Source organism: Thermobia domestica, chromosome 10 (genome assembly GCF_964235325.1).
Source record: "Thermobia domestica chromosome 10, izTheDome1.hap1.1, whole genome shotgun sequence".
NCBI lineage: Eukaryota > Metazoa > Arthropoda > Insecta > Zygentoma > Lepismatidae > Thermobia > Thermobia domestica.
In genome coordinates, this window is record NC_137463.1 from 91236182 (window position 1) to 91259404 (window position 23223).

At 35.1% G+C, this 23223-nt stretch overlaps 1 protein-coding gene across 1 annotated transcript in view; it reads left to right on the plus strand.

The window, feature by feature from the left end:
- Positions 1 to 23223, plus strand: part of LOC145662560 (protein stum homolog) — a 163548-nt gene that overhangs the window by 122611 nt on the left and 17714 nt on the right. The window contains exons 2-3 of the mRNA XM_081728242.1: positions 10174 to 10324; positions 13953 to 14126. Of these exons, the coding sequence (XP_081584368.1) occupies positions 10174 to 10324; positions 13953 to 14126 (325 nt within the window). The remainder of the gene's footprint in view (positions 1 to 10173; positions 10325 to 13952; positions 14127 to 23223) is intronic.

The following is a 23223-nucleotide window of genomic DNA, read 5'->3' on the forward strand; positions in this document are numbered from 1 at the left end:
TGTAGATCTTTAAATTTATAACAGAATATATTCGTACTCTATTCTCCATATAAGTGAACATCATCTGAATATATAGAGCTTTCAATTTACTCTTGCGAATAACTTAGATAACAAACAATGGAAATCCGAATTTGAACCCGCATCATATCTCACTATTGAACTGCTTAAATTTGTATTTATGCGATATTATATTTTTTGTTAAATATCATTTTCCACATTAAAATGTAAGGCAGGCTACTTTCTACATTAGTTAACTTTTAATGGAAAGCTCTCACTTAATATTTGACTTATTGTGCACTATTATTTTGTACTTGTAATAAGTTTGGTCAATGTTCCTGTATGCTCCGAAAATTAACCTTGTTAAAATCAATTACACCCCACTAGTAGTTCTGTTCCGTAACCGATTCTTATGTTCTTTTAGCTATTTATTTTATTTATTTATTTAAGAATCACCAGATACAGCTCAGAGGCCAATTTATACTGGATATCTAACAACAACAACAACAACAACAACAACAACAATGGAAAGGATTTGGGAAGGTATCGGCCAGGGCCTGTCTTAGTAGGTACCATCCCGGCATTTGCCTGGTAGGACTGAGGGAAACCCTCGAAAACCCCAATCAGGATGGTCGGCAGCGGGAATCGAACCCGCGACCTCCCGAATGCGAAGCCAACGCTCTACCACTTGAGCTACTTCACTCGGTAAAACTGAAAGCTGACTATGAAAACTGACTAAGAAATCTGTTGGTATATTTTTTAATTAATACAAAATGTTCAACAAGATACGCGTAGCTCAGTTGTAGAGCGCTTACCTCTGATGCGTGGGGTCCCTGGTTCAATTCCCTTCAAAAAGTAAGTTTGTGGTGGACAACACCATTGTGGCCGTGGGTTTTCTCGGAGTACTCCCGTTTATGTACTCCGACTACATGGGTGTTCCGGGTACCCGGCACCCACAAGATTTTTAGTTTGGACCCGGGTTTGGACCCGTTTCTCTTGCGTTTAAGTCATCGTGTTATCGACTGAGCTAGGGCAGCCCCAACTTTATCCTTATACTACCGGTATTTTTTACTTTATCACAGCACAACCCTTTATGACACAACCCTTTATGACATATATTTTGGAAAGTTGGTGCCTTTGCTCTCGTTTCCTCCCAAATTCTCATTACGCCGATTCTTCCATCATTATTCACTTGCTTTAATCATTAGCCTTCCTTACGTTAAAGGGCATAATCATGGGACATTAAACAAAAATTTCATATAATTTCATTTCAAATAGTTGTGCAGCAGCACAGCAATTTCTGAGGCCCTCCGGAGTCCTAACTCGGGACCACACACACACTGCTCCTAGAAAAAGAGGTTCAAAATAGCTAAAGACAGTACGTTTTGTAATGTATTCATTATGTAGCTGTTTTACAAACTTAACAGTATTAGTAAACTCTTAAGAACAGAGTTCGAATTTTTAAAGTTGTTTCACAAGCTAGGAAATCGTGCATGGAATCTCGTGGTTAATCTATTTCGATCAATCCTAGGAATTGGTATCGCAAATGGCCAAGAAATCTATTTGTAGGTGAAACGTAATAAAAGTAAACCACTGAGCCTCGCTTCCTCTTCTCCTTGCCCTTAAACACATACCTTACGTGAGGACATCTGAGGACAGAAATTCCATAGAATGACAAGAATCTCTTCTCTCTGAACATTTGTGTGAGTGTACTTTTATACTCTCTGTGCCAGATGTATTTGTTCCCTGGACTTGTCTTTCCCCTCTTGTAGTAACGTGCTGAAGATGCCGTTGACCCACATCACTGGCAAACGACCAGGAAACTACTTTTATATAAAATACGGTAACAGATATTCGGTGCCGCGCAACGTCTTGGAAAATAGGGTAATTAATTAATCAAACTTTTCACATCAACACGAGAGGAAAAACGTTCCAGCAGACATCTTCTGAGAGAACTTATTGTAAAACTTATTTTAGGCAAAAAAAAAAAAAAAATCGTGGTTAGTTATATATGTTCCACAACTATAATTATTCATAATGTGTGACAAATATATATACACAGGGTGTTTCAAAACAACACCGACAACGTTTGGGAGGTGATTCCTGACACCAAAACAAGACAAAAAGTATAGACCTACCTGGATGCACAAATGCTTCCTTTCGGAGTTATAGGCTGCCGAAAACATGAAAAAATGAAGTTTAAAGATTCATAGCTCCAAAACTATGGGACCTACCATAGTCAGGTCAAGATTTCACTCAGGAACTAATATGTGCACTATCCAAAAATGCATGCTTCAGAGTCCTAAAGTACTCACGCAACAATTTTTATAGAGGCAGTTTCGCTAGGGGCATATAATTCGAAATACTCGCAACTACCTCTATAAAAATATTGCGGAAGTACCGCAGGATTCTGAAACTTAGATATTTGGATAGAGCATATACTAGTTCCTAAATAAAGTCTTGATCCGACTATGGTACATTTCATAGTTTTGGAGCTATGGACCTTTAAAGTTCATTTTTAATGTTTTCGGCAGCCTATAGCTCCGAAAGTTAGCATTTGTGCACCCAGGTTGGTCTATACTTTTCGTCTTATTTTGGTGTCAGGAATCACCACCCAAACGTTGTCGAAGTTGTTTTGAAACACCCTGTATATATTTGCCCATAAGTTGCTTTTTAAATGAGTAGAATACATGAAAGTACTAATAGTAAAATACAGGAACATTTTATTTACATATACAATTTAAGAGTCAAAATACCTATCACGATTTTACAAAAAGTTAACATCTTTTTAAAACAAGCATAAATAATAATCATATGGTAATAGATATATTTATGTAAATGAGCACTTGAAATTCCAATTTTACACCGAAAGACTTGCTCTTTTGTCATTCTTGAAATCAAGGTATGGATACTATACAGTACCACTTCTTTGAATATACAGGGCTGGCCTAAAAGCAACAGACAAACTAACGCATTAAAAATCGAAAACTGTTTGTGTTAACACAAAACTTTTAGAACTAGTCACAGAGAACTTTTTAGAGAACGTATTTAGCTTTTTCAATCTCAGCTTTGTACCAGTGACGTATTTTGTGGGCTATTGACTCTACCGGCGGTAGCCCTAGAATATTACAAAATAAAGTTATTATAGTATAAACTAATTTATATTAATAATTTTATACTTTAGTATCTTCTTTCAATGTTATAGTTAAGTTTCTAAGAAATTTATGTACTTAGAAATATCCAATAGAATCTTGCACGCAGTCAGTCTCGCTTTCTTGAGAGGCCTCATTCCGGCGAAATTAAAATACCGCTAATTTTACAGTAATTATGTGATATCTTCAAATAGATAAAAGATAATCGAAATATGGAACAAGAGCGCTCTAGACAATATCATTTCACATAAGATACCGTTATCACGACTCACTTATCTGCTTTCGATTTCGATTCGTTTTGAAAATCGGAATTTATTTTCGCGTTTCTAAACGGCTGAAAGCGGAAAATCACTAGGTGACTTGTGATAACGGTACCTCACGCAAAATAATATTGTCTAAGGCGCTATTGTTTCACATTTTAATTTTCTTTTATCTACTTGAAGCTATCACATCATTACTGTAAAATTAGCGGTATTTTAATTTCGCCGGGATGAGGCCTCTTAAGAGATCTTCAATATTGCAACGCAGCATAAAGCACTTCTCTATTTACTCCAGCAAGAATTCTATAGCTATAAGCGCATTCTCCTTCGCTCCACTTCCGCCCACAGCTTACGATCGCGCTGCCAAAGTTTTTCAGACACAAAAGCCATGGAACGAACGCTGCTTTTAAAATCAAAAAGTAGTTTCTTTAAAGTCGTTACATCACTAGTCATGATAAGGCGTGGGGCATCCGGGTTCGATTCCCGGTGGGAGCTCATGTAGTTCAGATCTACGATAAGCTGTAGGTCCGCATCTCATAGAGCCTTGCTGCTGAAAGGGACGCTAAACTAAAATAAAAATCAAATTTCGTCATAATAAATTTTATCGAAAAAAAGAGCTATTAAATTTTCAAAAGGGGGAGTTGTAAGAGTACTTGGAAAATCAACATGTTCGGACGTAGAACTTGAAAGATACATTCATTTAAATAGATAAATAAATACGTAAGTCACTTTTAGTGTATGAAGTCCCTGGTTCAATCTGCCTCTAGCCAATTGTGGTTTATGGTGCGCAAACACGGTGTGCGTGAGTTTTCTCAGAGTTCTCATGTTTCCTTCCACTTCTTCATTTCACCAGTTTGTTCATTGTCATCATCACCGTCACCGTCACCCTTAGCTTCGGAGCTTAATCATGTGATTTTAATCTAAAAATTAATAAATAAGTGAAATACCGCGAAAAACATTAGACAACTGAGGATGTTAAGCTGTCACCATAAATTGTTAGAACATTTACAGGGAAATATGTAGTTTTTTCCATGTAATACTTCGAAATGTGACAATGGAAATAAAAACTACTGATATTTCAGTGTAAGTCCAAAGTAACTTCCATACTCTACGATACCAAGTTGACGAAATTAGATGTTTGCAAATGCTAATGTCCTAGTTCTAATATATCATGGTTATACATTTGGTAAGATTTACGAGAACGTGCAAAGTAGACAAACGAACGCAAAGGATGCTGGTGTCAGCCGATTTTAAAACGAAGTTTATTTCCCACGGTGACACGAAAACAACAGATTTTTTGCGCCTCGCAAGAATAAACAAGCGGAGAAAAATAGGCAGCCATAATTTATCCCAGATACTTTGACCCAGTAGAAGCACTTTGCTTTTGTGTTGACGCAAACAATTCTTTTCCGTGTCAAACAGGTTGGGAAAAGACACCCCAACCAAGCCTCACGTGATCACACTGTCAAGTAATTTGCACTCTGGACAGATAAGTACTTGGATCTGCATTGTATGTCCGAATTGAAATCTTTTAGTGATTAATAAAATTCACATACAGGGTGTTAATGAACTATACTGGTAAACTAAGAGAGATGATTCCTCAATTTAAAATAAGAAAAAAGTTCATATGGATCTATGGGAAAAGAGCATAGTTAGCATAGTTTCTAAAGTTAAGGACGCCCAAGACCATGGAAAATCTAAATTTCAGCAACCATTATTTTCAACATAAGAAACCGTGTAGTGGAAGTCCGTATCAGCATAAAGGAAATCAGACATACGACACCCCAAAATAGCAATGTGCAATGTGTGCTCAAAGGATTCCGTCCAGAGCAAAATTCCCAGACATACTAATAACAGATTTATCAAATATGCTCTGATTTCATGTATGCTTAAAGTGGGCAAAAAAAAAAACTGTTAGTGGAGACTCAATGTTTCGGCGGGAAATCGAAAGTGTTAGGAATCGCCAGCTCCACTGTTCTTCGTGTTCAGAATAACGCGTGCTGAGATTTATTTTGTCACGATATATTTCACTTTTTTTTTTTTTTTTTTTTTTTTAAACCTATAAGCATGAAACAAAGCATCGCAGCACGCGTTATTGCGAATCCGAGGAACCATGGAGCTGGCGGCCCCTAATTCCGTCTTCCCGTCAGAGCATTCCGAGTTCACAGTTGTCAAGGCTTGCCTTTTCCCTACTTCGGACCCACCTTCAAAGTCAGAGCATTTCTAAGAATTTTGTTGAGAACATGCCTAGGAATTATGCCCTGTAGGAATCACTTATACACCCATATACATTGAAGAAACATTCATTTTTGGACAGTGTATGTGTGGCTTCTTTACACTGACATAGATCGCCAGTCTACGGTTAAACAAATTCGAAGTAACTCCTGTTGAAATTTAACTTTTTCACTATTTTGTACAGTCCCAGCTCTGAAACAATCCGCTCTTCCCCCTCAGGTCCACAGGTTTCTCTTATTTTGATGTGAGTCACCTCTTTCAGTTCGTTGATATAGTTTATTAACACCCTGTAGAATGGAATCATAACAAATAATAACAAAACAGTTCAAACAAAAATATGTTGCCATTATTAACGCAGAGTAATCCGAAATATGCAAGCAGATTTTATTTTGAGAAAATTTTGTCAGTAAAAGACAAAATTAAGACGTGAGGGAGCTGCACTGGAACACTTTTATTTGGAAGGACACAGATGATCGTTCTTTGGATAGTGCGTGCAAAACAGACTTACTTTGACAAGAATGATGTAATCACAATTCGATTTATCTTAGCTCCGGAACAGTAGTTGCCTAGGTCCGAGAACCAGAAGTTCCCCCGAAGTTATGCCTAGAAGAAACCTTGATTGCAAAATGATCCTATTTCCCGTCATTCCTATCCTAGCACTTTCCTGAACGTATACAGAAAGTTGTCGAAAACGTGAAAGAGAAAAGACACTTTATGGATTAGTCGTTATCTGATAAACGACTACCACATGTTCCTGCACTTGAAAAACCATGGGCAGTGGCACGACGACAATAATAAAATCTAAACTTAAAACGGCCGTGTGGCAATGGTTGTCAAATCAGGCGGTAGACTTCTATGAGGATGGTATTCAAAATCTTGCTGTACGATACGATAAGTGCCTTAATATTGGGCTACCATGTAACAGTAAAATTATTACGAAGTATAATTGCTTTTCTTTTATTTCAAAACGTACTGGCTTTTAAAAAACATGGCTCGTATTATGATATTACTTAATAGTTTGCTTGTGACTGTGAAAATTACGACTGATTAAGGCTGAAACCGACTATCAACCCCACGATTGTTAATTCTCGATGTATTCACATGGTGTCTAATATCCAGAAGATATTAGCCACAGAATCTTGCAAGACAAAATACCCAAACCTGTTGAGCATATTTGTTCAACCATTTCATATGTAAGCAAATCTCATGGATGATGAAAATAAATAAATAAATAAAGACCGGCTAGTGAGCCGTAGCAGAAGAAACGGATTGTAGAGTAACATCTTGAATATCTTCCGGGAGTTATGCGATAACTTATAAAAATTTATGATTTTCACGAAATTTGGTACAATACTGGTTCATAAACATTATCATTGATTAAGGATATGGTTAAAACATTTATCCCAAATTGGATTTTCTTCTTCGGATGTATAATATGATATGAAGGTATTTGTCCACGATAACTTTCGTTTTTAAAAAATCGATCTTGATTCAATACGGTACATACTATACTTTCTTTGAAGCTTTCCAATCATCTCTATTTCTTGAGGTTGAAGTCTATGAAGAACGATTAGTTATATTTACGATTAGTTATATTAAATATATATTTCTACAATATATTTCGTAAATATTATTCGATTTTAACAAAATGTAGTGTGTATTTTGTTTGAATAGTAATTTTAATTAAATCAGTGTGAATCACGAATTTAGCCGAATAAAAAGAAATTGCAAATGGTGAGGATAGCTAAATAAAGTTTAAACGGTGAAGAAAGTGATCCGATTCGTAAACATATTTGATTCGCTGAACACAAGTACGAAAAAAGATATTTCTTAAACAAAAATTTTATAAATATAGATGAGAGGCATCCTTACTTTTCGCACTTTGCCACTTTTGAACATGACCTGAAAATAGTTTATTGAGACAGCTAACAGGAAACATTTGCTGTTTCTGCCTTCAAATCCTCAACAGCGCTCATTTTTTTTCCTTTCTTTCTGAAATGTAAGCTATCGTCACCAGATGGATTTTAAAAAAAAGTAACATTACTCATGAGTTTTTCCGTCTGCATTTGAAACTCAACTTCTTTTTATCTTTTTCAGTCGTTTATTTTTACGCTTTAAAAAGAGAGCAATCCATATGTTACTACATTATTTGACTGCTTCGCTTTGTATAGGCCTAGTATGCATTGGCACCAACTTTTAATTTTTCATTTCAATGGATGCTCACGCTTCGGTACTTATATAAGATAAATCAAAACGCCTTATATTCTTTTTTTTTTTTTTTTTAAAGTGGTTTCAAAAACTGGGAGGATCTCCTTGAGTGGCGTAAAAGACTATCAAGAAGGTACACTCATATCTATAACTGTGTTCTTGTAAGAATATAATTTGATAATGATTTTGTAGGGTACTTTTAATACTGATACTATGTGTATAATCCGGAAATATATATTTGTAGCAAATTGCATAGGAAAATAATTATAAATACGAAAATTAGAATGAGTAAAACAAATGGACAAGAAAGTTTTAATTTCGTTTTATTGTTCTTATTTACTGTTCTTTTGATATGAAATTTGCCACATACATGTCTTTGGCGATTATACACATACTAACATTATAAGAAATACCGGACGAATTCGGTATAAAAGTATATTCCTACAACAATATATTTATAGACATGCGACAATAATTTTGGACATAAATGTACATGCTACTGAAATGGACTGTAAAATTATTTTAAAACTACAAAGGCATCAGATTAAAAAAATAAAAACATTACGTACATTGTATTAAACAAAACTCAAACTAAACATTGAAATTGATTTTTTCCATTTGAAATTGTGTTCAGCAATATTGGACGAAGGAAAGGGACAGGAGAATATTAAATATATTAATAATTACAATCAAATATCTCAAACACTTGTGAATAATTTGAGTGAAAACTGAAAATACCTAAACTTATTTGCCATTTGTATGAGTCTTTTTTAGGTAAACGTTTTCTACATTAAAACACACACACACACAAAATACCAGCTTCAAATTCCAAGTTCCAAGGGATGGTTCTTAGGCAGCATCAATTTTTAGGTTTACAAATAATTATTCAATTTTCTCGAAAACTACGCATGAGGATTCACACTTATCCATATCATTTTGTTCAGCTCAATAAGATCTATTGATTGGTCTCACCTTTGGACATTTTTTCATTAATCGCTAATAAATGTTGTAGAATTTAAAGATATAATTTTACAAAATAACATTTGCTTGAAAATATGGATTATTATTATTGTTATGTATTGATATATCACTCGATCTTCGGTGCGAGCAATATTGAAAGAGGCTAAAATAGATATTGATAAGTACTTATTCAATGCATATGGGTCTCTACCTGAAATCAATCCCGAGGTAACACTATTTTTTTCCTTTTTCCTTTTGAGCGACAATAGAGAAGAGTATGGTACAGAGATCGCGAAAAAGAAAATAAACGGATTCGACTTTTCATTGGATTTACTCGTTTTATGGCTCCTACCTATCTTACCAGTAGGTTTTTTTTCCTTTTTTAAAAATCCTGTCTTTGTTCGTCATAACCATGCTGACATTCTCGTTTCCAACACCTTCATCCATTCTTGTTAATCTCTCAGGCTTCACTACTTTTCGTTATTGTAGATCTTATCACTGCTTTATATATTCTGCCCTTCTTCCTACAACTTTCTTTCTTGTCATACAGCATTTAATCTATCTTCACTACTAGTGTAGCATAATTTTCCTTTACAAGAAGTTGGTGCATCAAGTGTAAAATATGGGCCCACTTCCAAGTTTAAAAATTGTAATTGTTTGGTTTCTTTAAAACTTTTATTCAAAGCATATCAAAAATGAAAAGTTATATTAACCTAACCCACCCTAACGTAACTAAAATGTACTCTCTCACTCAAACACTCTAAGCTAAATTACCTAATATAAGAAATTTTTTGGGAGGGTGAACCCATTTATAGTAGTACTCACACACTTTTCTTCAGTTTAGCCAGCCATATTTTACTATGTATTGTATTTTTGTATCTATTTTACTAGTGACGAGTGACGAGGATAAAGGGGGCAAGCGCCCTCTACGCCGGTGGCTATTCCTGACACCCAGTCATGTTGAACAAGACAAGTAATATACTCGTAAAATTAGCCTTTTTGGTATTAAAAAAAAAAAGGATAGCTGCCTCCCCCTCAACAAATTCTGCCCCTTTACCCTACCCCCACCCCCGCCATCAAGAATTTGAAGCTGGCTTCGCTACTTTTCGCTACTCTACGTTTTTTATAGGTTTTCTACAGCCCTTCAGTTTATGATCAAACATACTTATTGTAGATTTTTTCAGTAGGAACTTTAAAAATAGTCTGTGTTTTTAAAATTACTTTTCCCTTTCCTACGGTGCTAGGTAGGAAGAGAAACCACAAAACATTTTTATGTTAATGTGATTGTTGTTGTTCTTTTTGCCCTTTGTAAAACTGGATTTTTAAAATTATTATTAATTTTCGTTTATTATGTTTTGCAGGTTGTGTTCGACGGAGCGGAAGGAAAGCCACAGAGACTGGAAATAGTGAAAATAGATGAAAAACAAGGAAATTTCCGTCGGTCCGTTCCAAAGCTCTCTGTTCCTGTTTCCATTTTATTTTGTATTTTAAACTTTATCCTTCCAGGTTCGGGTAAGTGGCTGCTGTAAATAGTCTTTATAAATTAAATAGAACGTCTGTTTACTATCTCATCATGTACAAATCAATTAACATACAATAATAATAATAATAATAATAATAATAATAATAATAATAATAATAATAATAATAATAATAATAATAATAATAATAATAATAATAATAAGTTTTATTACTATTACATATAGCATGTTTGAAAACTGCTAAATCAAACCAATACCACATAAATGCCTCATAAAAATATCATTAAAACTATAATAATTTTAGATCTATTAGATATTAATTTGTTTGGCTTGGCACAGACATCAAAGTTCTTTTTCATACATAGTAGTAATGAACCTCAATCAATCTTATTAGAGCTTTTTTTTGTTATTTTCTGCTCTTTAGCGCCTATCGTTATTTTTTGGTATCTAGTGTTGTTCAAATCAGTTGATATTTTTTCTAATGTTTTTCTCTTTCTCACTCCTTAAGTACACAGATCCCAAAAAGGTAAATTTTGTGTTGCTAGCCAGAAGTCCTGGTGAAAAAAATATAACAAAATATTTCGAAACGAGTTCAAAAAATCTAATTGCAGCAAACATTTTTAAAAACATGTGTACAGTTATGTTACATTGTCTTATAGTACGGAAGGTATAACGTCGTTTGCTTCACGCGCTTGGTTACTCGTGGCTCGATGAGCGCAATAGATGGTTGATGATTGGCTATCCTCTTATCACACCCCCAGTGACGAGCAGATCCAAGCGCGGGCAGCCTACGACGTTCTGGACTATAATTATATTTTTTAAAAAATAAATATTTTTATTGTAAAAATAATAATATCAATTTGGGGGTCTATTGGACTTCCGCTCGAGTACTGCTGTCACAAAAAGCGGCGCGAGTACTTACAGGTTAAGGTAGGTATCTAAATTAAAGTTACAAGTAGAATACCAACATCCTATAAAATGAATCAGGTTCCAAAACATGCATGAACATTTAAAAAAAAAAAAAAAAAAAAAAAAAAAGAGGTTGCTTGTTACGGAATTATACGTGACTGTACACAAAATTATGGTATTAGCACTGCTACCCGTTGAGGAGTTTAGAATGGTAGTCTAGTTTTAGACTCTGATGAAATTTACGTAGGATCACCGGAAGAAGCATACTCTTTCAAACAAAGAAAAAGAATTATCCAAATCGGCGTACTTATATCGAAGTGTAACAAAATCGAAGTACGCCGATATACACATACAAGAGCGAATTAAAAAAAAATGAAATCTTTAAGTTTTACATCCCACGATTATGCCGGTAAGGCTAAAGGAGACGGTGATGATGAGAAATGAATGAAACGGTCGAATGAAGAGAGTGGGAGAAAACGGGAGAACCCCGATCATAATTTACGCTAATATACTGGTATTAGATAAAATCAAGCATATTTAAAGAAATAAAAGTAATTTATCTCATTTCAATGGTTAAAAAAATATAGCATATTCATTTGAGAACGTGCTGTCTGCAGCTCTAAAGTTATATATCTTGTGCAAATATATAAGAAGGAGAATAATGACATCTATTTACATGGCATTTGGCACTTAATTGTAAGTCACTAAAGCACAATATTGAAAACCACAGCTGAAAATGCGAAACAATGAAGATGCTAGACATACTTAATTAAGAATAAATCATAAATTTGTAGCACACTGCTGAAAAATAACTATCTTCAATAGCTTCTCCCCATCCACTGACAGAATAAGCTCATTAACTACAATATTTAGTGTTATTATGGCCAAAAAGTAGCAAGTACCCCTATCTCTCCTCCCGTTGGTTACCGCCAGAAAAAAAAAGAAAAACACTGATAATTCCATGTTTGCTTCTGCTGGAGTGAATGTTCGGGTTCATGAAGTTAGTAAGTTAGCCAATATTGTCCGCAAGAGCATATTGTGAACATTTCTCTTATTTTCATTTTAACATAATATTTAAATCAATTTAGTAAAGAAAACTTCCTCCTATTCTTTTTTTTTCAAATATGCAAATAGCGAAAACAGTTTTGTATACGCTAATTTGATAGTTAATGCTGTAGCCTATAATAAACTCACAGGTGTTTCAAGATGATACTTAAACTTCTTGAAAACAAGGATTATCAGGTTCAATGTTATGTTTTAGTTTACACTTAACAAATTTCTATTCCATAAAATTGTATTTTCTAGTTGGATATGTCCTTATTTATTGAGATATATTTTCCTTCCAGATATATGTCTTTACACCATTCAAGAATGGAATTAAAATAAAGCCTTTCCGTTTAACGTCCCACAATTGTTTCTTTTAGGTTAATAGAGACGAATATTTAAGGCAAGTGAATGGTGATGAATGATTTGGTGGAATGAGAATGTAGGAGGAGACGGGAGTACACCGAGAAAAACACGGACAGGATATTGTCCACCATAAGTTTACTTAAACAGGAGTTGAACCAGAGAACACTCACGCACCAGAGGTAAGCGCTCTACCACTGAGCCACCGTGCCCCCTATAGGGTGTTAATGAATACCTGTCATAGATTTAGGAGGAAACTGCGCACACCAACTTACCAAAAAGTGTGCATATATAGACATTAAGCCCTATAGTTTCCAAGCTAGAAGCTGCCGAAAGCGGGAAGAAAGATAATGTGTTCAACGATTGTGCACCGGATTCCGCAAAAGTTTCTGAAGTAAAGGTTGGTCAAAATAAAAATAGGGGGAAGAGAACAACACCAAGGAACAGGAATTCGCTATCAGAAATTTGAATTTACAATCGGATTTAAAATGCGGAAGTTTAGAATGTTATACGTGGTTGCATAACCACATAGGAGAAACATGACTAGATATGCAACGAAAATCTTTAAGTTTAACGTCCCACGGTTATGCCGGTTAGGCTAAAGGAGACGGTGATAATGAGAAATGAGTGAAATGGTGGAATGAAGAAAGTGGGAGGAAACGGGAGAACCCCGAGAAAACCCACGAGCACGGTGTTTGTCCACCACAAAGTCCACACGGCGCGAGCTGGGATCGAACCAGGGACCCCAAGCACCGGAGGTGAACGCTCTACCACTGAGCCACCGCGCCCCCTAGATATGCAACGAATTTCGCAAATAGATATAATTTATGATGCAGCATATAATTGCGAAGACTGTAGGTATTAGTAATGAATGTACATCATAAAACACAGGTGTGATATCTCTAAAGAAACACAGCTCTAAAGTTGCTTTACTTCTATTTTTGACAGACTCTCACTGGGAAACTATTCGGGTAGAACATATTTTTATATGAACATATTTCTTTATTTGGATGTACAGAATTACTTCTCAAATTTATGACACGACATTCAATAATATTCTTGTATAGGTATTGACATACAAATACCTGTACAAATACATACAAATACAAATGCCTGCTCGTCAAATTTATTCGTTACACTACTGATTTAGAAACATGAAGAATAACTGGTTACCTCAGTTTTTCAAGTGAAAACAGAAGTTGATGGCGTGACACATACAAGAAGGTTAATACATATTTTTACTTTCATGTCAATTATCACTGCCATCAATTTCTCGTGTCAATTTTATCATAATAGACTTTAAGTTGATCTAACAATAATGACACATGTTTTTGTTTTTCTAGGTACATTTTGTGGAGTATTAGCAGTAATATGTGGAGCACAAACAGGTCACAGTGAAAAGAAGCCAGCCATTTGTTATGGTCTCTTAGCGTCATTTCTCCAGCTTATTTCTGCACCTGTCCTTGTCGGTTGGGTATGGAGCATTATGTACGGCGTACAAATGGTGCAGGAAGCATGTAAGTTTTAACAATCATGACAGGATGATATTTATAACGAAATATACAAATCACAATAAGTAACACTTTTAAAAAAGTGAGATTTAAAAAGCTATAAGAGAAGAAAGTAATCTAGGTAAATCTAACAAACCAAACTAATGTATTTTCATACCTAACGCTGATAGAGGGCGGTTATGATGGTATTAAAAAGAAAACAGTTCGTAGTGATATACTTTCTCTTTTTTTTTTTTTAAAAAAATACAATTTTTAAGGATGTAAATGAAATTATTTTCCCTTTATTTTAATCGTATGTCTCATCTGCTTAATTTATTGACTTGCATGATTTCAGCTAATATGCTAATAAAATAAAAATTATTTCAATGATCGTTAACTATTGAAATGAGAGTAATATATTAAAAAAGAGTTGCCAGAATAATATTCAGATATTCCGCTAGATCCATAGACAAGAAAACTTTTAAAAATATTTCCCAAGTTCATTGTATTCCCCTCCCCAAACTAAATAACCCATATTTTTCAGTCGATGAAATTTTGGTTCTGCTCACAGCATATTTCCTTTTCTGTATTACTATTCTTACTTCTTGCAGCAACGTATGCAGGAACATAATTCCTAAAATTGCCCCCCCGAAACTTCGACTTTTGTGTAAATTTAGCCTAGTTTTAGGGGCAATTTTAGGAATTTTAAAATAAAATACCCTCGTATTGAGTTTGGACCCCCCGAAATAAATTTCTGCGTACGCTACTGTTCTTGAAACGGAAAAACTAGCTTCATAGGAATTTATAGTACATGTTCACCTTCAACATCAATGCATATACAAGGTTTGAATAAAAAGTAGTGGGAGGTAGTGTTATAATTGGTGTCGCTGCTGAAAAGAGACACTAACCTCCTCTGCTGAAAAGGGACACTTACCTCCGCTCTGAAAAGGGAAACTTACCTCCGCTGCTGTAAGCGGACACTAACATCCGCTGCTGAAAACGGACACTAACCTTCGCTGCTGAAAACGGACATGTACCTCCGCTTCTGAAAAGGAATACTAATATCTAATCTAATATAATCTAAATCTCTCTCTTACTTATACCTATTGGGTACGTTTGACAGAAGGTACACATTTTAAGGAATTGCAATAAGCGTATATGTGAAAAATAGAAACATGTACTACGTGTTTTCGGCGTGGGAGATCCGGGTTTGATTTCCACCGAGAGGAATAGCTCCACGTCTTATATAGCTTCAGTGCTGAATAGAGACGCTAAACTGCAATCCAACCAAACAACTAAAATTCATGAAAGGTTTTGATCGTCTAGACTTGTTATGTATGCGTCGCCACTGTTTGTGATTTTGCTACCTCGCACTGCAACTGTAGTTCCTCAAATGATTCACTATGCTCAATTATCACAAAACGAAATATTCAGTTTCACCTGGAGCCAAGCATAATTTGTCTAGAAGGAAATGCATGAAGGGATCCCGTCTTCTTTATAAGTTAATTTGTTATGGAAATTCTCTCGTTAATTCTATCATATATCTTATCACTTAGAGCAGCAATGGCCAAATGGTGGTCCGCAGGCACAATTGGACCCATGAATCAAACAAAAAAGTATATAATTTATTCTTTTTTTAAATCGGAACATATTTTTATTATCTTCCCGCCTTCTTCTGCAAAAAAATGCATGTTTCTTTCATCTGGCACCTTAAGCTCTTTCAATCCTCTTTACTTTCAGGATACGGAAATTTACTTGTTTTGAAATTCAAATATCAAAACGCCATTCAAATTTTGAAAGTAGAGAATATATAAAATTCGTTGAATTCAGTAATAGGTGGGGTGGGTGTTAGTTATAGGTGGGATTGAGATGAATCCTGGACCCAAATCAATAGATGATCTGTACAAAAAACTTGAGGAAATGGATCAAAAAATCGGTAGTATTTTCAAAACGACTAGTGACCTAAGTTCGCAACTTGAAGTGGTAATGACAGAATTAAGTGCAGTGAAAAAGGAAAACGAGAAACTGAAATCACAATTGGCTTTTAATTGTGAACTTTTGGACAAACTTGAGAACCAATCGCGCCGAAACAATCTTATATTTCGGAATATTGGTACATGTAACCGAACTGAGTCATGGGAAGAATCAGAAGAACGTGTAAAGGAATTTGTGACCAAACAATTAAAAGTTGATTTGGATAGCTTAGCAGTGGAAAGGGCTCATCGTCTTGGACGTGGACCCAACAGTCCTATCATTGTGAAATTCTCGTCGTACAAGAAAAAAAGTGAGGTTCTTAAAAATGCCTATCGAGCAAAAGGAACTCCTGTAATTATTACAGAAGATTTCTCAGCATCGGTCAGGCAAACGAGAAGACATCTCCTACGTTATTTGAAGGATGCTCGCTCGCAAGGGGACCGTGCAAGACTTCAGTTCAATAAACTGTGTATAAATGGGAAATCATACACACTAGAAGAGCTTCAAACACGCAGTGATGAAATAACAGAACATGAGTTGAACCAAAATGCGACAAGAGAGGTTACAACATTGAGTGTGGACAATCAAAGTGCTTCCCCCAAAGGCTTGTCTATGTGGAAGGAACCGCCACCCGCTGAGAAGAGACAACAGAAGAAACCAACCCGCGCGACCTTGAGCCAACCAGCCAGATATAGGGATTGACAGAGGAAGGAAAGTGAAGAAAATGAATTGGCTGTGGGTAAGTCTTCTTTCTCTCAAAACAGTGAAGTGTACAATCAAGTGGTATGTGAAAACAGTGGTGACACTAGAACAAGGACTGCTTTACGAGTCTATTATCAAAATGCAAATAGTTTGCGTGGTAAAGCCAACATTTTTTTCTGCAATGTTCTGTCGCATGATTATGACATTATTACAATAACAGAGACATGGATAAATGAAAAGCATTATGATGCGGAACTATTTGATAATAGATATACTGTGGCGCGTCAGGATCGCAATGTTGATAAACTAGGCAAATCTAGGGGGGGGGAGTTCTTGTGGCAGCTTTGCAGAAATACAATCTCAGTATAATAGACAGCTATGATGATGAATTTGATTGTGTTATTGTCAAAATCACGACTGGGGGTAAAACAATTTTTATATGTGTAGTTTATTTTCAACCAAATTCAAGTATAGATGTGTATAATATTTTTTTTGAACGTATTGAAAGTAAGTGTCCCCAAGGCTGTTCTGTTCTCCTGGTTGGTGATTTTAATATAAGAGAAATAGAAAACAATGAATTTAATCTGGAAAATAGTACCATAAAATGTCAAAATTTACATAATTTCATGGTTTTTTATGATATGAAATCTTTTAACCACATACAAAACAATAATAATCGAACTCTAGATCTAGTTTTATCTACACTAGAATCTGTTGAAATTATCAGGGAATTTCTCCCATTAGTGCCAGAAGATCAACATCATCCCGCTATAGTAATAAATGTGCATCATGAAAGTCGTTCAAAAGTAGGTCATAATTCTAACATTTTTGGCTACAATTTTAGAAAAGCGAATTTTATGAAATTGTATACTAGTTTAATGTGTGTCGATTGGGAATGCCTAAGGGAATACAATAATGTTAATGACTTAGTGAGTAGGCTATATGATATTATCTATGAAATATTCGATACTTGCGCCCCTCGCAGGAAAAACTCTGCCTCGAAATTTCCGTGCTGGTTCACTAAAGACATAATTAATAAATTGAAGGCTAAGGCAAGTTATCGTAGGAAATTTCAACTAAAAACCAGCAACAGTACCTCCTATTACATGGAATTTGCTCGTTTGAGAAAAGAAGTTAAAAATGACATCAAATTAGCCTATGAAACATTCTTACATAATACTGAAAATATTATTACTAAGAATTCAAGTGAATTGTGGAATTTTATTAAAAATAGGAAAAGACATCTACCGTCCAAATCATTAAAGTTTCAGGGTCATAATCTGTGTAGTAACGAGGAAATAGCCAATACTTTTGCGAAGTATTTTAGATCAGTCTATGTTTCCTCTTCAGAAACGATAATTGATCCCAACATAGATCTGGGAGATAACATATATGGTAGCATAGGAGCACTAAATATTTGCCAGATAGATTTGAATGAAATAGAAATGGCTATTAAGAACCTTAAGTCCAAAACGGCAGTTGGTTCTGACGGACTTCCCTCCTACATTGTGAAGGGTTGCGCTGATATATTTAAATATCCCCTATTAATTGCATTCAATTTATCACTAAGAACAAGCACTTTTCCAGACAAATGGAAAACAGCTTTAATTTGTCCAATTCCGAAGTCCAACAATAGTCAAGATATTACCAACTTTCGACCCATAGCAATATTACCTGCTTTTGCCAAAGTATTTGAGCATATCTTGTATCGACGAATCCTTAATCACGTCAAACCGGTTATTTCAATTAAACAACATGGCTTTATTTCACAAAGATCCACAATAACAAATCTTGCAATTATTACAGATTTTATAGCGAATTCATTAGATGTAGGCAGCCAAGTAGATGTGATTTATATTGACTTTGAAAAAGCTTTTGATAAAGTTAATCATAACATATTACTAGAAAAATTAAAGCTTTTCCACTTTTCTCCGTCCCTGATTAAATTCTTCTCATCATACCTATCTAATCGTAAACAATCCGTTCTTTTTAATGCATACAAATCTAAAGAATATATTGCATCCTCAGGGGTCCCTCAGGGTTCAAATTTAGGACCATTATTATTTCTCTTGTTTATTAATGATTTACCTGACTGTATTCCTGACCATGAAAAATTACTATATGCCGATGATCTAAAAATATATGCTAAAATCAATTCTGCGGACGACAACATAAAGCTGCAGCAAGGTCTAGATCATATTGGTAACTGGTGCTCTTCGAATCAACTTGGGGTCAATGAAAGCAAGTGCAAAGTATTATCATTCACTAGGAGCAAATCACCTCGTCACTTTAATTATGAAATTAATAAATATATAGTAAATAGGCATGAATCAGTTAAAGATCTGGGTGTTACGTTTGATTCTAAGTTAACGTTTGACAATCATATTGTAAATATAACAAGCGAAGCATTCAAGCTATTAGGATTCATAATTAGAACGGGAAAAGAATTTAAGAACTGTTCAACATTACAGAAGTTGTACAATGCATATGTTCGCTCAAAGTTAGAGTATGCCTCTACTATTTGGAATCCGACTCACATAAAACATCGCAAGCAATTAGAAAGAATACAAACAAAATTTTTTAAATTTCTAACATATAAAGAAACTCACATTTATCCTACATTTGACAGCTGTAAAACCATAGTTGCTAACTTTAATCTTCCTACACTAGAACAAAGGCGACATATGATGGACTTATTATTCATTCAAAAAGTAACGCAAAATATTTTGGATTGTCCTGATTTAGTTTCTTTATTGAATTTTCATGTCCCCACATTAAAAGTACGTAGAAACACTGGTCTTTATTACTGCAGAAAATCAAGAACTAATATAATGATGAAATCACCAATCTGGAGGACAACAGCTTTGTATAATAGAATGTGTACAAATAACAATGAATTTGATATATGTGATATGTCGCCTAAGAAATTTCGGAATGCCATTATCATGAGTTATCAAGAGTTGTGAACTCAAGTTATGTTATCAAGAGTTACGAACATGTAATTGCGTAATTTACAACACTGTAATTGGGCTATAGCCTGTTGTGTTGACAATAAATAAATAAATAAATAAATAATCTCAATCAAGGTGTTTTTGTTTTCATATCATTTATTTATATTATTTATTTGTTATAATTACCTTCTCTTAGTTATTTCATTTCACTTTTTGTTCTTATAGACCTTCTGTTTTGTCAGCAACTAAGGGAGTATAATGGTCAAATGATAACACCACCATATTTGAGAAAGTTTCAAAAGCGAAACCGGCCGATCTAATAAAATATTTAGATTCATTATAGTTCTTCAGGTAAATTAAATTTCATTCACAAAATTTAGGTAATCACATATCCTCTAGACTCTGGTGCATTTCACAATGCATAAACCACTGAAGCCACTACTACCCATTACAACAACCAATTATTTCAAGTAAAATCATTTTCATTAACAAACCGTAGCTTAGAGTAACTTCACCTTTTCGTTTATGTATACGTAGATAGTTTAAATAACTTATATTTTCCCTTCTATTAGTCTAATTAAAAATTAGGAAATCATTACTCAGAGAAAATGAGTAATTGTTGTAATCCACGAACAGTATCCAGATTTATATGGCAGTTTAATATGCCATACCTTGCATGAATAGAAAGATAATTTACCGAAAACAAACAAAAACAAAATACTTCATGAATATAGTTTAGTAAACTAGAAGTAATATTTTTTCATTCCAGTAGTATAAATATTTTCTGTTCTGGAGAGATAAAGTCTACGAAGGCATTTTGAGCATTGTTTTATTTGCTGAAGACGTACCTATGTGGGGGGAAATCTGGTGAGATAATGGTATAGACAATTTTTTTTATCGCAAAACATATAACTTCTACGGCGTAATTTATCCACATTGTTATCATGTGAGATGTTTGTCCTATTGACCAACTGAGCTATGTCGGACAAAGATGATGTAGTTTTTAGTATATCCTGTTTTTGTGCTGAATTCTTCTTGGTCCTGCTTAAGCTGTAATGGGTCATTGCAGCTATGGAATACCTCACAGATTCCATAAACTCCCGTAAATCCACGTCGGATTTGGAAGTATTTCAGGAGCAAAAAGGTAAACCAAACACTGATAGAGTGGGCGCATTTCGTACAATATTTATTCCTCCTCTTACGCATCATTATAGTCGAGAAATGGACCATTTCTGTGCTGAAGTAGCATAAAGTTGATTTTTTAAAAAGCTTTTGGTCAATTTATGTAACATCCATTCCAGTTATTTCTAGTTTCCCAATGTTGTTCTACAGTGAAATGACTAACGTTCAGCTCTTTCATAATCCCTAATGTCGTCATCCACTTATTTGCTTCGGCACTCGCCTTCAATTCGTTATCAACAGCAGAATGACATCCGTTACCTTCCTTATTTTCCAAGCATATACCTCTAACAGCATTTTTGGAACCAAGGTTACACTAAGTCTTCGTTCACACTGCATTTACTCTACACTTCATTAGTGTTTTTTGTATTATTTGAACTCCTTTAAGACTTATAATTCATATGTGGAGAAAATATAGTTTTGGAATGAAAATATCTAATCACTAACATATAGATATGCCGTATATGTTAGAAATTGCAAAAAATACAAAAATTTTTACATTTAACACATCAAAGCATGCAAACAGCATGTTTTCATTCACATGTTAATATAAATATGCCGAAAACTCTTGCGGTAATTTTACAACAACGCAATACATTGAAGTGCCCTTTTAGTTATGCAGTCTATCACAACATATTCTTGAAAGTCTTCAGATAAATTTCACTTTATTATTATCCGCTTGATCCATGGTAGATTTATTTACAGGCCACTTCTGCTTTTTATGTACGTAGCTGGTCTGATCTCCGACCAACTCCATATTATGCTTATGTTGGGCATTGTACTCTTAACAAGATGTTCTGTATATGGAGAATGTTATAATAATAAAAATGTATTGCGTATTAAAAAAGTAGAAGTAATTCATTGATCATTGCCCAGACCTAAACAGAATGTCTCAGGGAGAAATCGTGTCCCTTTGGGAAGTGATATTGGAGGGCATTCTAAGCAAAAGGTTCCTAAGACCATGTGTCCTATTTTCAACGGTTTCAGACAGGGTTGGCTGGTTTAAGCCAGCTGTTAAAAAAAAAAAAAAAAAAAAAAAAAACTGGTTTAAACCAAAAAACGAAAAATATTCGTAAAAGTGTAATTGTTCATAAAATCTTGATGAACACACATTTGTGGGTTATCAAGTTTCTCTCCCGTATATTATTCGTATTATATTCAGATCTAAATTCTCCATCCATTACTCAAAGGGATTATACTGCAAAAGCAACTTTTGTTTTGTTTATAGCTAAGTTTATGAATGTTTCTTTTGTGATTTACTAATAGTTTATTATTATTGTTATGCAATTGCAAACAAAGAAAAATTCTAAATATTGTTTCATTTTAATAATGCTTACTATTGATAAAATATATCGAAATTAGGGATGGCCAAAACCTGTTCCTGGTGGAACCGGTTTTCGGGTCTGAACGGATCCGGTTCCGGAACCGGTTTTTCGGATCCAGGTCTGGAACTGGTTCTTTTCATCAGGTCTGGAACCGGTTCTTCGGATACAGGTCTGGAACCGGTACCGGAATCGGTTCCACTGGAACCGAAACCTTGTGACCATCACTACCGAGCTGCTGGCAGGCTGTGAACAGTGTGCCAGTTGAAACGGTGGAAGCGACAGGCAGGCGCCCAGGCGGCGGCCGCTTGTCTCATTTGGCTAAATAAACTGGGTAACTGGCAAACTCATTGGCTAAACAGGCAAACTGGCCAACTCATTTGGCTAAAGACCCACTGGTGGACCAACATTTTTTTCTGGGGGCACAAGCGGGTCTGGGCGGGGAGGGCACAAGTGCATGGTCCTCTTTGCAGTGTTTTGAAGGTGAACTTTGTACCTTTTTTACGGGTCTTTGGGGGCTTTCGGAACCAGGTCTGGAACCGGTTTCTAAGATCCGGTTCTGAAACTGGGTTTTCAGATCCAGATCTGGAACCAGTTCCTAAGATCCGGTTCTGGAACCGGGTTTTCGGATCCAGATCTGGAACCGGTTCCTAAGATCCGGTTTTGGAACCGGGTTATCGGATCCAGGTTCCAGAACCGGTTCTGAAAACCGGATCTCCCAGAACGGGTTCCGCCGGAACCGAAACTTTGTGGCCATCCCTAATCGAAATGCCATACTTTCTTGAGGGGAGGTCATACAAATCCCACGAGAGGCATTTATTGAAATCAGAAGTATCTTTGGTATCTATTTATGTATAAATGGGTTAGATCCAAAGTGAACTCAAATAATTCGTATCTTTATTCACTTCTAATACGCAAATTAAGTCGTTGTATTTCTTTAACTTGGAATAATAAAAGTCGTAGTGAACTAACTTGGACTAAATTAGTTCTTCTGTA